Source organism: Condylura cristata, unplaced genomic scaffold (assembly GCF_000260355.1).
Source record: "Condylura cristata isolate star-nosed mole 26May11 unplaced genomic scaffold, ConCri1.0 scaffold00039, whole genome shotgun sequence".
Classification (NCBI taxonomy): domain Eukaryota; kingdom Metazoa; phylum Chordata; class Mammalia; order Eulipotyphla; family Talpidae; genus Condylura; species Condylura cristata.
The window spans coordinates 2,872,343-2,885,763 of NW_004567140.1; the positions used below are offsets into that span (position 1 = coordinate 2,872,343).

The 13,421-nt window shown below is 36.7% G+C and overlaps 1 protein-coding gene across 6 annotated transcripts in view; it reads left to right on the plus strand.

The window, feature by feature from the left end:
• The window catches only part of CHD9 (chromodomain helicase DNA binding protein 9), a 126,390-nt gene that overhangs the window by 59,141 nt on the left and 53,828 nt on the right, over window positions 1-13,421 (plus strand). For all 6 annotated transcript variants that reach the window (XM_012733190.1, XM_012733192.1, XM_012733191.1 and 3 more), the window contains 5 exons: window positions 155-241; window positions 457-594; window positions 5,736-5,857; window positions 8,603-8,846; window positions 11,958-12,134. In XM_012733190.1, coding sequence (XP_012588644.1) covers window positions 155-241; window positions 457-594; window positions 5,736-5,857; window positions 8,603-8,846; window positions 11,958-12,134 — 768 coding nt within the window. The remainder of the gene's footprint in view (window positions 1-154; window positions 242-456; window positions 595-5,735; window positions 5,858-8,602; window positions 8,847-11,957; window positions 12,135-13,421) is intronic.

Below are 13,421 nucleotides of genomic sequence, written 5' to 3' on the forward strand. Positions count from 1 at the left end.
CTTACAATAAATAACTTGATAATGCATAATATACATATGGCATAGATGTCTTTTTGGAAACTAGAAGTATTCTATTTATTGGTAACTTGTCTTTATTTCACTTACATCTTTTCACTTTTTTTGTCCAATAACTTAAATTACTTTTTAACTTTAGATGGAAGAAGAACCATTTAATCCAGACTACGTTGAAGTAGACAGAGTGTTAGAAGTCTCTTTTTGTGAAGATAAAGATACTGGTGAGGTAAATATTTGGTACCATTTTTTTAAGTTAAAAAAAAAACATAACATTTGCAAATGCAGAAACTTACTACTTTTTTAAAGTTAATGGCCTAAAACAATTTTTAAAAAGTTTTGTTAGTTTTTATTGACCTAAGTTAGTATATTTAAACTACTTCTAGCCATTCTCAATTTAAACTGTCTCTTCAAAATAGTAAAATAAAAAAACCTTTTTTACAGCCTGTTATTTACTACTTAGTAAAGTGGTGCTCGTTACCATATGAAGACAGTACTTGGGAGCTCAAGGAAGATGTAGATCTTGCAAAAATAGAAGAATTTGAGCAACTGCAAGCTTCCAGGCCTGACACAAGGCATTTGGTAAGAAGTCGTCTTAGACACTTTCATAAGGTCTTAGCCTTTCTTTAATCCCCAGTTTTAGTATCATTTTTTTAAGTGTAGTTTAGTCATTGTTACACAGTTGTTACTGTAGTTTTTTAATTGCTGTATGGTATTATATATGTTCATCTAACTGTTCCTCATTAGTGGATATTCCAGCTTTTTACTCTTCACTGGTGCACTGAACAGTGAGTCCTTGTCCAAGCTTCTGAAAGACATGACAGGAGTGTATGTCTCCAAATGTCGCTCCTAGAAGTTGCAAATATCTCAGAATTTGATTTCCCACTACCATATCTCTCAGATCACTTATAAAAATAGCAGGTGTATTAGTTTTAGTTCTAAATAGAATTATCAATCCCCCAGCACTTCTTCCATCAAAGAAAATGCCACCTTTTCTTTCCTGTACACCAGTTAGTTCTCTGTAACTGAATAGTCCGTGTGCTCCCATGTATCTTGATTTCTGGGAGAACCTTTTATATCGACCACTGGAAAAGCCTGCTAGGTCGTCTACACTGTTGCAGAAGGACTGTATACATACATCTCTCTTCCCTGCCCGTCCCCCCACACACACACCTCCCCCTGACCCCCAGTTGATTTTTCTAGTACAGACTGTAGTGTTCCAGAAGACTTTAATGAGTTGTGATATCACTTGTAATTGTATAATGTTTTGCTTTCACTTCTTTAAAATATCCTCTTGTGGATTTAGTTTGGAGAGCCAAACAAAACAAATTACTGTTAAGGAGACATTTAGGTTTATTACATATTTTGACCTGTCCATTTGCAAACATAATTTGATCATAGAAACTTCTTTTTTCATTGTTCAGGATAGTTATACATGAAAAGACAGGAACAGGTGAGCACCAGAGTCAGAGGGTGCTGCTGAGCACAATGTGGGGGTGTGCTAGGAAATCAGAGTGGGGTAGTTGTTCCTTTGAAGGGACCATGTGTTAGTACTATTTTCCTAGGCTTAATCTATCTTCCAAGTACTTAATACCCATAGCCTGTTACCAGTCAAGCAGCTCACCTACTTCTCTTTTGCTTCCTGAATGCCTTTCTTTGATCCTGGAAAAAGCGGTATTAACTAGCTCAGGTAGGAGGAGTATTACGAAAGGGCAAAATTTTCTTTGGAGTAGTGCCGGCCTCAGGGGTGACCTGATCTTCACTCATCAAGTCTGGTACTTCATGAGGTCGGTGGTTCTCTCAATCAGAGCTGCAAATCAAAAACACCTTTAGGACTTTCCAAAAATTAAAAGACCTGGTTTCTATTTCCTTGCTCCAGAATCAGAATACCTGAGTGTTTTTTAAAAGGCAGTTTTGATATCCATGACCAAGAAAAGCCACTTTTAAGTAAGTAAGTAAGGAGTCTCTATTAAAGACTATTCAGCTACTAGAATCAATTCCCTGATTAACATGAAATCAGTTTGACACAGTGTAGGCTGTCCTAGTTAATGTAGGAGGTAAGAGATAGCTAGTCTGTTAGCAAATAAAATAGCAAATGAACAAGTAAAGCATTTTTAGATTCTGGAAATAAATTTCCTTGACCCAAAGTAATGAAATACTCAATAGTGATTGCATTGCTGCAGAGAAAATTATAGAGAATAAAATTTAATGTGGAAATTGTTTTAAGCAGTAATTAAAGAAATATTACATGTTAATTATTTTGAAATATGCTGATTATGATTTAAGAAATACTCTCTAGTAAAACCTACTTTTATTAAATAACAGAGTTTTAGTAACTCTGTAGTTATTTTCAGTATACTCCGAGAGTACTTTCTTTATTCACAATTACTACCTTGATCATCCTTATAATTTCCAGAAGTGTAATTTGTCGATAAGTAACAGTATTATCATTTAAAGCAGAAGACAATAAAACCTTTTGCTTGTTTCTCAGAAACTCCTGAGGGCTAGACCCTACTAATTTAGGGCTGGGGTAATACTATTTCTCCACCTGTCTATTCAAAAAATTTATATCTTTGCTGTCCAGAATAAAATTCATGATGGAGGATTATGTTGCTGAGGTAGAAAAATGAAACTTGCATAAAATATGAATATATGTAAATGAATACCTTTTTTTTAACATTACAGAATTTTGCTTCTAGATTTCTTCTAAAAGAAATACTTTGTACCATGCATATAAAAGTGGTATAGAGCTACATGGCATACTTAACATAGATAAAAAATATATAGCATGTACACAACCATTTGTAGTTGACTGCCTCTGTACTGAGCCCTCGTGTAGCCAGCTGAGCCCACCAAAGTGTTCTCAGTTCATGTTGTGGGTCTTGCAGATGTTCACCCCTCATGGTCTGGGAACTTATCAGTCACGTACAGGTCTTAAATATCTGGGGTATCAGACTTGGATTTTAAAGAGAGGTCAGAGTTGTGAGTCTCTTCCCCACAGAGGGTCACCATTTCTGCTGTTACCTTTGTGGTAACATTATGTCTCTGCCATTCCTATCCCTTTCCATGTGGAACTTTTCCCCTCTCATTTGCCTACTGTATAGCAATGTCTCAGCTTGTTTGGGGATTACTTTTAAAAGAAATTTTGCCATGGTAGCTCGGAGAGTCGGTATGCCCATGGGATGAAGTAAGTTCAGGGTCCTTCTTTGTCACCATCTTGACCTGAATCCAGCGGTGTGTCTTCCTATTAAAGCTAGGTTGAGTTTGAAGTGACATATTGCAAGTGCATGACTTGATGCATTTTGATATATGAAACCTTCATTCTAATCAAGATAGTAAGCGATCCATCATTCCCTAAAGTTTCCTCATGCCTCTCTGTAAACTCTCCCTCGCAAACTCCCTTCCATACCTCCGTTCCCTACTTGCACTTGCCCACCAGTCTTCTTCATTTCACTATCCAATTGCTTTAAATTTCCAGTAATCGTATGCATGCTCTTCTCTGGCATCATTCCTACGATGTAGCATCATTATTTTGAGATTTATGTCATTGCATGTATTGACAACTGATTCATTTTTGCTAGCATATTATTCTGTTGTAATTCAGAATCCCACAACTTATACTCTCACCTGTTGATGAATGGCAGTACTATGTACTAGATATAAAGTTTCAACAAATAATAGTATACTAGTCTTAGTTTACACATAAGCTTTCATTTCTACTGAGTAGATAATGCTGAGTATAACAAGTGGATCATATGTTAGGTGGAAATTTTCATTTTTTAAGAAGCTGTTAGACATTTTTCCAGCTGGTCATACCACTGTTACATCCCCACCAGTGTGACGAGATCCTTGGGGAGCCTTGCTGTTGACCACAGTTGGTGGTTTCTTTAGTCTTAGTGATTATGTATAATGATACAATTTGCATTTTCTAATGATTTTGAGCATCTTCTCATATGCTTATTGCCATTGTTTAGCTTTTTAAAAACATCACATATTCACCTCTTTTTATTAGATTGTTTTTTTATTCTTGGACTTCAAATGTTATTTTTGTACTCTAGATACAAATCCCTTATGATTTGGAAATGTTTTCTCCCAGTTCCATGGCTTGTGTTTTCATTATTTAATATCTTTCAAAGCAAAAGTGACCGATTTTGACAAAATCTAGCTTTATCTTTTCCTTCTGGGTCAGACTTTTGGTGTTATATCTAAAAAATCTTTGCATAACCCAAGTTCACGAAAGTTTTTATCATGTTTTTTTGTTCTAGAAGTTGCATAGTTTTTAGTGACATTTATGTCTATGACTCACTTTTAGTATATTTTATTAGTAAAATACTAATGAAATTAATAAAATACATAGTTTAAATAATAAAGTATATCATACATATATGGATCAAGGTTCACTTTTTGCTAATCATTCAATCACCTTTTTTTTCTTTAAAAGGAAAACTACCTTTATTTCCCTAAATTATCTTTCCAACCTTGTTCATATCAGCTTGCTTCATACATGTGGGGAGTTTTTGAACGAACCCTGTATTCTGTTAACATTGATCTGGTTTTTTATCTTACACCAATTCTGCATAGTCTTGATTCTTAACTTTTATGTGTCTTGAAATGAGATCTTCCAAGTTAATTTGAAATCCAATCTTCCAACTTTATTATTTTTTCAAACTTGCTTTGGGTGTTTCTGATCCTTTGCATGTCAGTATGGTTTAGAATCTACATGCCAATTTTGATAAAAACTGTCCTAGGATTTTGATTGGATCTTGTTTACTGTTGTCGATATGGGAAGAATTAGTAACAACAATATTGAGTCTTTCCATCCATGAACTTATATGTTCACTTGCATCTTCATAGTTTGAACAGTATTTTGTAGATTTAAATACACACATACACCTTTTTTTTTCATATTTGGATGCTGTTATAAATGCTTATAATTATTGCTATCATACAAAATACAATTTTCTATTTACTTTTCTTGTATCATATGTAACCTTGCTAAAATCACTTCTTGATTGGTTTTGTTGTAGATGCTATGTAGACAAATCATACCATCGAAGAATTAAGAATTTTTTTCTTGTTTGATTGCTCTTGTTACCATCTGCAGTGTAATATTGCCTAGACATGGGGACAGTGGGTTCCCTTGCCTTTTCATGATGTTAGAGAAACTATTAATCTTTCACCATTAAATACGAAATTAACTTGGGATTTTTCATGGATGCATATTGTTAGTTGTATTAAATATGTGGTGAGTTTTTATTAGGAATAGATGCTGTCAGATCCCCTTTCCACAGTTATTAAGATGATCACATTTTCTTTTTGGCACTTGCTCACCATCAGTTCATTTTGACATTTTCCATTCCTGGGGAAAGCTTGGTTGTGACACATTAATTCTCTCAGATAGTGTTAGGCTCCACTTGCAAAAATTTTCTTAGGGATTTTTGCTTTTGTTCACGAGATTGATCTGCAGTTGTCTTGAAATATTTTTATCTTGTTTTGGTACTAGGGTTTCAGAGAATGAACTGTGACATGTCTTCCTCTTCAGTTTTCTGCCAGAGTTTGTTCAGAACTAATTTGGACTTTAGTTGTTTAATAAGATTTCTTTACAACCCCATAGAGTATGATGCTTCTGTGATTATTTTCAAAGCAGTGTTATTACCATGTATGAGATGTATTGAAGATCTACTCTCTGAAATACATCTTTCGTTCTTTGTTTTTTCACAAAGGATCGTCCTCCCTCTAATATTTGGAAAAAAATAGACCAATCCAGGGACTATAAAAATGGCAATCAACTCAGGGAATATCAACTGGAAGGACTCAACTGGCTCTTGTTCAATTGGTACAATAGGTATGTAGTGCTTGTTGACATTAGGAATTTTAGTGTGCCGTGTTTTCTGTGTGCAAATGTAAGTAAAGTTGGTGCACGTGTTGCTCTTACCATAATGGGACCTTTATTCCTGAAAGTGAGGTCACCTCAGGATGATGATATGTAAGTTATAATTTGGGAGTTTGGCAACAGTTGCTTCCTTTAAACGTGTGCCGGTCAGAATAGAAAAATGCTGATATGGTGATTAATATTTAAGCTTGAAATGCTTTTTTATATCATAAAACATTTGCACTATTACAGAATGTTTTACTTATCAATTTAAACTACTGTCTGCTAGTAATTGAATGTAGTTAGTATGTTGTGAACAGTTACATCTGTCTGAACCACACCATCAACAATCAAAAGGGAATAAAATACAAAATATGGGAACCTAGTAATGAGTTACCCTTTTTTACTATTTTATTTCCCAATTTGAATGCTTTTATGGAACATTCTCTCACTTTTTTTTTTCTTTTTTAGAGAGGTGAAAAGATAATGGCAAGAGACATGTAAAACATAGTGGTACCCCATGGTTGAGAAAAATGTATAGTAGAATATACAAAAGTACAAAGAAGGCAGTTTTATTAGTAATTATAGCAAAATTTGAGGGCACCTCAAAATTACTTTTCTGTGTTTTTACTTCTCACATAATTCTTGTTTGTTACATTAGTAATGTGGGTGAGTCCTGAGACCCAATAGATGGAATTAGAGGGGCCCATCATCCCACACAGTGCTCTCTCCTCTGGTTTTTATTTATACTTTCAAAATATTATTCGTGTCCCCCAAAGGAGCCTTCCAGGTGAAGTAACTGACAAGATTTTTAAAGACTTTTCTTCCCCTGTGAGGACCCTCTCCCGTTTCCTACGTCTCTCCTTTCCAACTGCGTTTCCACTTTCCTCACACCCGTTATGGCGGCCCCGACCACCCGCCCTCCTTGTGTGACCGCCTCCCTGGGGAGGCCGCCCGGTGGTGGCTTCATTCAGGTCCTCGCCTGCCCAGCCTGGCCAGTCTCTCTCCTTGGCTGGTCTCCCCTCCAGCGTCCTGTGTCAGAAATCCGAAGGTCGCTCCCAGGACGAAGATTAATGCTACCTCTCCCGCGCTGAAGACCAGTGCGTCCCCTCAGCTTGTGGACACAGTTGGGTTTAACCATGAAAGAAAACAGAAAACGAGGCATCTTCTCGGCTAGCTTCCGCTCTGGCTACCTGAGGTCCCTTCATAACTTCCTTGCTCTTCCTACTTCCTCGTCTCCAGGAACCTTCACACTTGCACCTGGATTTCTACTCTTGGTCACCTCTGAAGCTCTTCATGTTCCAACCACAGGGCCTCTTTCCGCCCCGACCTTCAGCCTGCTGCACTGGCTCGAGGTCGCCACTCCCTTCCTTCGCCCTCTCTTCCCTCGGTCCAACAGCACCCCGGCGACTTCCGTTCCATGGTCTGCCGGTTCTCCTTCCTCTGCCTGCCCTCTCAATATTGTTTTTGTGCCCAGAGCTCAAAAATGACGTGTTTGTTCTCCCAGAGCCGGACTCGGGGCGCTGCACTCTCACTGTGCAGCTCCTCAGCCCTTCGGGCTCCTGAGCCCAGCCCCGTGGCCAGTGAGCCAGGCCTTTCACTGGCCTTATCGCTGAGGCCAAGCGTGCCAAGCCCTTGCTTGTCTGCGTCTCGCTCCTTCCAAGCCCTTTATGTCTGTATCAAAACAACAGATAGAGCATTAATCCTCCCATTTCCTTTTTCCTCCGCAACAATCTTGTTTTTCCTCCAGTGTATTCTGCTGGTTGGTTAAAGTTGACACTATGTGCCTTTCAGCCACCAACCTGAAATCTGGGTCTTCGCCCACAAACCATGTATGTGAGGTGCCACTAGGTGCCCATCCCTCCAACCCACTTATTTCTGACGCTGCTTCTCTGTGCAGCGGCTCTTCCCCAGGCTGACGTGGCAAGCTGTGGTCAGGCGACCCCGGCCTCGGTGCCTTTGCTACCTTGCTGTGCCCTTTGGCAAAACCACACACTTCACGCGCCTTGGTGGACGTCTGCCCTGACCCCTTCGAGTTCCCATCACATTCTTACACTCTGCGCTTCCATAATGAACTTGATACTGATGATTCTCCCTCTGTGGGCCTTGTGTTTCAAATGACAGCTGCTTTTATCCTGCCCCATACCATGAACGTAGAGGGGAGGGCTGTGGGTGTCTGTTGCTTTCAAGCTCTATAGGCGCTTTTAATGCACAGCCAAAACCGAACATCCGTGCCTTGTGTGTGCTTCCGTGAGAGCACGCTGTGTGACTGTCTATTTACTTATTTGCATGTCTGCGCTTCTAATAGATACAAGCCCCTGGAAGGCAGAGGACATGTTCTATTTCTTTTGTAGCCCATCTTCTCATGTTGTCCCCAAGCCACAGAAAGGCATTTAATAAATGCTTCCAGAACAAATGATATATTCGGTCTGCCTTGCTCTTGCCATTTCATTCTTTAAAAAAAAAGTCAAGTATCTAGTGGGTGATACCTTTATTTTGGAGCTAAAAAAAAAAATCTGTTGTTTTCCCTTTGCAGGATTCTAACAAAATTAAAATCTTTAGCCTAGTCTACAGTTCAGCAATTTTTGTTTTTGTTTTTTTTTTGTAAATGCAAGTATTTTAACTGATCTTTGATTATTTTTGTCTATTTATCTTTAAAATATTGTAGGATACAGAAAAACCCAGTGTATACATGGATAATATATTTGTTTATTTCAGACGAAACTGCATTTTAGCAGATGAAATGGGTCTGGGCAAAACCATTCAATCAATTACGTTCCTCTATGAAATCCTTCTGACTGGTATAAGAGGACCTTTCCTGATCATTGCTCCACTCTCTACCATTGCAAATTGGGAACGAGAATTCCGTACATGGACTGATATTAATGTTGTGGTTTACCACGGGAGCCTGGTTAGCAGACAGATGATACAGCAATACGAGATGTACTTCAGGGACTCACAGGTGTGTTGTGGTGATTTTTGCTTGTTGTTTTAAACTCTGATTTGAACAAGATAAGCATTGCATATGAATTTTTCAAATTTCAGATCAATTTTAACTGCCTGCCTAGTTCTAGTTCCCATTATTCATCATCATAACAGTAAATTTAAGTAGCTACAGAGAATAGTGACGGAAAGTACAGAGGTGCATGTCCTAGCCCGCTGTAAAGATGTGTAGAAATAGACCAAACGTTTACATCTTTTAGTTTTCACCTAGAATAATCTTTTTTACTGTTTTAAAATATAAATTAATTTTAGTTACAACTATCTCTTTGATCATCCTCTAATTTTTTCTCCATTTTGAAAGTATCAATCTTCAGTGAATACCGTGGATTTAAAATGACGTTTGAGGTGAACCCATAGATTGAATTTCATGTTCAATGGATGTGATTTCAGGTGCTTTTAAAAATTGCAGTTGTTTGTTTTCTGTACTGATACTATCAGAGGGCCACGTCTTTCTCCCCTTTGGGCTGGTTATGTCTACTGTCTCCTGTTTGCTGTGTTTCATCTCCCTTTGACTTTAGAGACATGTTTTCGACTTTACTTTGACCACTTTTTCTTTGGAAAGGGATTTCCTGTTTTTATTTGCTAAATATATAGATCATAAAAGTAAGAGATGATGTTGTAAGAATGAACTTTCTAGTAGAAAAGTTAGGCCTAGAAAACATTTAAGTGCCAACTTGCAGTTTTGAGTAATGATGTGACTCTTCATAGGTTTTTACTGAGAAATGAGAAACCAAATCAATAAAAACAATTTACACTGAATTGAAATTTTTAATTAGAAAAGATTTATCATCAGGTACTCTACCTCAATTACACCTTACTATTTTCTCTTTCTTTCACCAGTCCTTTAATTTGTCTGTGAAGATCATTATAACATGCAGCTAGGTCACATGGTGATAGTTTGAAGTGGGGTAATGCGTTCATAGCATTTTAACTTTAATCTCAGACTATACCTCATCTTCTGACTGTCATAGGCTATAAAGGAATGAGCTGGTGTTGTCCATTTTCAACCTCTTTTTCCCTGCAACTTCTATAGTTGAAATAGTTATGTTTCTATGAAATTAAATTTCTCTGTAATCCTTTAATTATTCCTAAGTTTTACTGGAAGCTATCACCTTTGTAACTCTGGAGACTATGACATCTTAGTTTATAGTTTGATTGCTTTCCATGGTGTTTTGTTTTATTTTTATTTTATTTTTGATCATATATTTGTAGGCCCTTAGAATTATATATGGCTTCATACAGTGGTTTGGTTTGATCTCATTTTCATGGGAGGAATAATTAAAATATTGGGAGTTTAAGAGATTTTCAGCAAGGTTACAGTTTTAATTCATGTCATATTTGATGTTGGAATAACTATAATAGTCAAAAAGCTGAAAAATTCTTGGTATGCTGTGAACTGGATAGTATATATTAAATGTTACATTTTTATAGTCAATGGAATATTATCTGGAGTTTTAAAATAGAGGATTTCACTTGCTCTTTGTAACGCCGACTTTGTTAATAAATAATAATAGTTTCCCCAATTCTACATGAGGAAGCTGAGGTGTAGAGAATACAGTTTTCCACAAAATAACAGCAAAACTGGAATCATAACTCCATGTCAGTTATGACTGACGCAAGAACCCACTTAACCTACCACCTCATATCCTGGGGACTTAGAGGTACATAGATGCCACATACTCATACTTTCTACCTATTTTAATGGCTTTTTACTGAAGTTATTCAAATAAAAAGGCCAGTTCAAGCAACCAGTGTGGATTACTCTACAGTTAATGTAGCTAAGTTGATAAGAATTACAGTCAAAAGCAGATACATAATTATTCTTCACCCTTCATTTCTCCTAATCCCTAGTAGTGTATAATTTTCAGTCCGTGGAAACATTCTTTTTGCTGGGATTCCAGGACTTTGTACTGTCCCACATCACCCCCTGTCCTTCCCTCTCAGCTCTTTCACACATTCCTTATCTTCTTCCCATATGCAAACATGAAGGTGACCAGTGCTCGGCCTTTCACTCTTAACATCCATGCTCGTTGTGTCAGAGACTGGAGTTAGTCATACACTTTAAGTGCCGTTTATACTGTTGAAACCCCCAAATCTTTACAATGACTCTCACCTCTTTCCTAGTTTCCAGAGTAACGCCCCAGAGCCTATTCAGCTGTGCAGGTCAGATTTCTGATGGCTCCAAACATGTCCAACCCCCAACTCCTGAATTTCCTCATTATAATTAATAAACAACACCAACTTCTTGGTGTTGAAATTGCAGTTATTTAGAGTCAGAGTTGAATATTCTCTTTTATCTCACTCCATACTTCTTAGCTCCATTTTTAAACTGTAGGTAGAATTAGCTCTTTCCCTCACATCCAGTGATGATCTCTTGGCGTGAAAGGTTTAAACTGACCTCTGATGCTCTTCTTGATGTCTTTTAGACATTTTTTAACCAGCAACCAAAGGGACTCTATTAAAATAATCAGCTTTCCATAACCTCATCTTTTTCCCTTAACAGCTATGTCCTATATTTGAATCATTGGGATGTTAAGTTCCACTGGATCGTGATTTTGTCTGTTCTGTTTAATGACATCTCCAGCAACTGGAACAGGGTCTGGCACATAGACTCTTAATAAACGTTTGCTGAATGAATTACTTAGAAGGCTATTGTGGATACTAGCTAACTTACTTGCCATTTTATGTGTGATTTTGTAGATCCAAGTAATAAGCATTATAGTGGAATCTCAGTGGCCAGATTTTATAATGGCCTTTCCTCCCGTAACCACAGATTGTTGTTATAACTTTAAAAGATAGGAAAAAATTATCAAGGAATACTCATTTAGACAGAATTATAAATTACATAGTTGTGTTGGCATAATTATTGACAATATTCCTGAAAAAAGCAACCCAGTATAATTGTAATGGTAAAACTTCTCATTTTAAGGAAGTATGTGCAAATACATAAATTTCAGAAGAAAATGTCTTTTAACAACTGTCATGAGATATGTTTTTATGATATCTGACAAGTTAACAATAGTGATTAAGACCATCTTGCAAATTACTATACTTGATAATAAATTTCTAGGGGCGTATCATTCGAGGCGCTTACAGATTCCAAGCCATCATCACTACTTTCGAAATGATTCTTGGAGGCTGTGGAGAGCTCAATGCAATTGAATGGCGATGTGTGATTATTGATGAAGCACATAGGTTAAAAAATAAAAACTGTAAACTTCTAGAAGGCCTGAAACTCATGAATCTGGTAAGTAACTTAAACATTGTTAGCTGCATCGTAAAAGATCTTTTAGAGTCAGAACTCGTGCTATAAACTCACTCCCTTTTTATTTTAGAGTATAGAAGCAACTGACTTGTGTCTGCAAAAGTTAAGACATTTTGCTTTTGCTAGTAAGGGAAAAAATCTCATCTGTTTTCTAATACTGAAATTTTGTGAGCCCTTTCTTCTGGAAAGCTTTAGTAATTTGCCTCTAGAATTAATAAAAATGAAAGAAATCTATATAAACTCTTGAAAACTGTGCATTTTAAGCCATACATTCCCTTTTAAACCTTTCTTCCAGTTATATTACTCCTGGCATTATGGTAGATGCATAAACTTCCTCTGCAGTTCTGTATGAGTAACATATTCTTTAGTTAATACATGGAATTTTTAAAGTCAACTTACTAATGTTTGCTTTTTGCAACTCAAGGTGTTTTATACCTTTTCTAACATTTGCTTAAACTAAGGTCACATTATTAGTATATGGACACTTGAACAAACTACAAAAAATACACAGAATCACAGTAAAAGATTAAAGTGCTCACTTGAATTCCTCCCAGCCCCACTCCTTCCTGGCACCTAGGCATTGGGGTGTATCCCTGAACATTTCCTTGCATAGACACACAGATGCAGATTAACAGACACATCCACAACTACTTAGCTTAGAATTTTAAATATAAAGAACTTAGATTTTTATCATTAAAATATTCTATGTTTACTTCCAAATGTTACAAATTATTTTTCATTTGTAACATAATTTTAGTTGAGAAGCATATTCCATCAGACCTTTATGTTGTTGGATTATTATGGGTTGAGGATTGTTCATGTGTGAAAAATCAGGCGCTGTGCATGGATTCTGAAGGGTGAGCACTGCTTTGTGTACAAACTGCCACATGAAAAGTAACTGAATAAGAAGAGAGAAATGCCTTCTTTGGCCTGAAAAAGTTTTGAGAAAATTAAAAAAATAATTATTTAGAACGCTTCTTTCAAACATATGAGTAGGTAAAAATTAATGGCATGCAGAGTAAAATATTATGAGAATGATAGTTTTTCAAAAGTGGAAAAAGTAAATTAATGAAGACCTGTGAGTTAGAGATGAGTTGAACTTTGAAAATCATGGTCAGAGAAATTCTTAATTTTTTTTTTATTACAAAGTTGATTTTTATATCATTTTGCACATTTTTTTTTTTTACATCTCGATTGTAATCCCCGCGGGTTTCCCATCACCAAATCACCCCTGTGCCACCACCATAGTCTCGTGCATTTCCCTCCCTT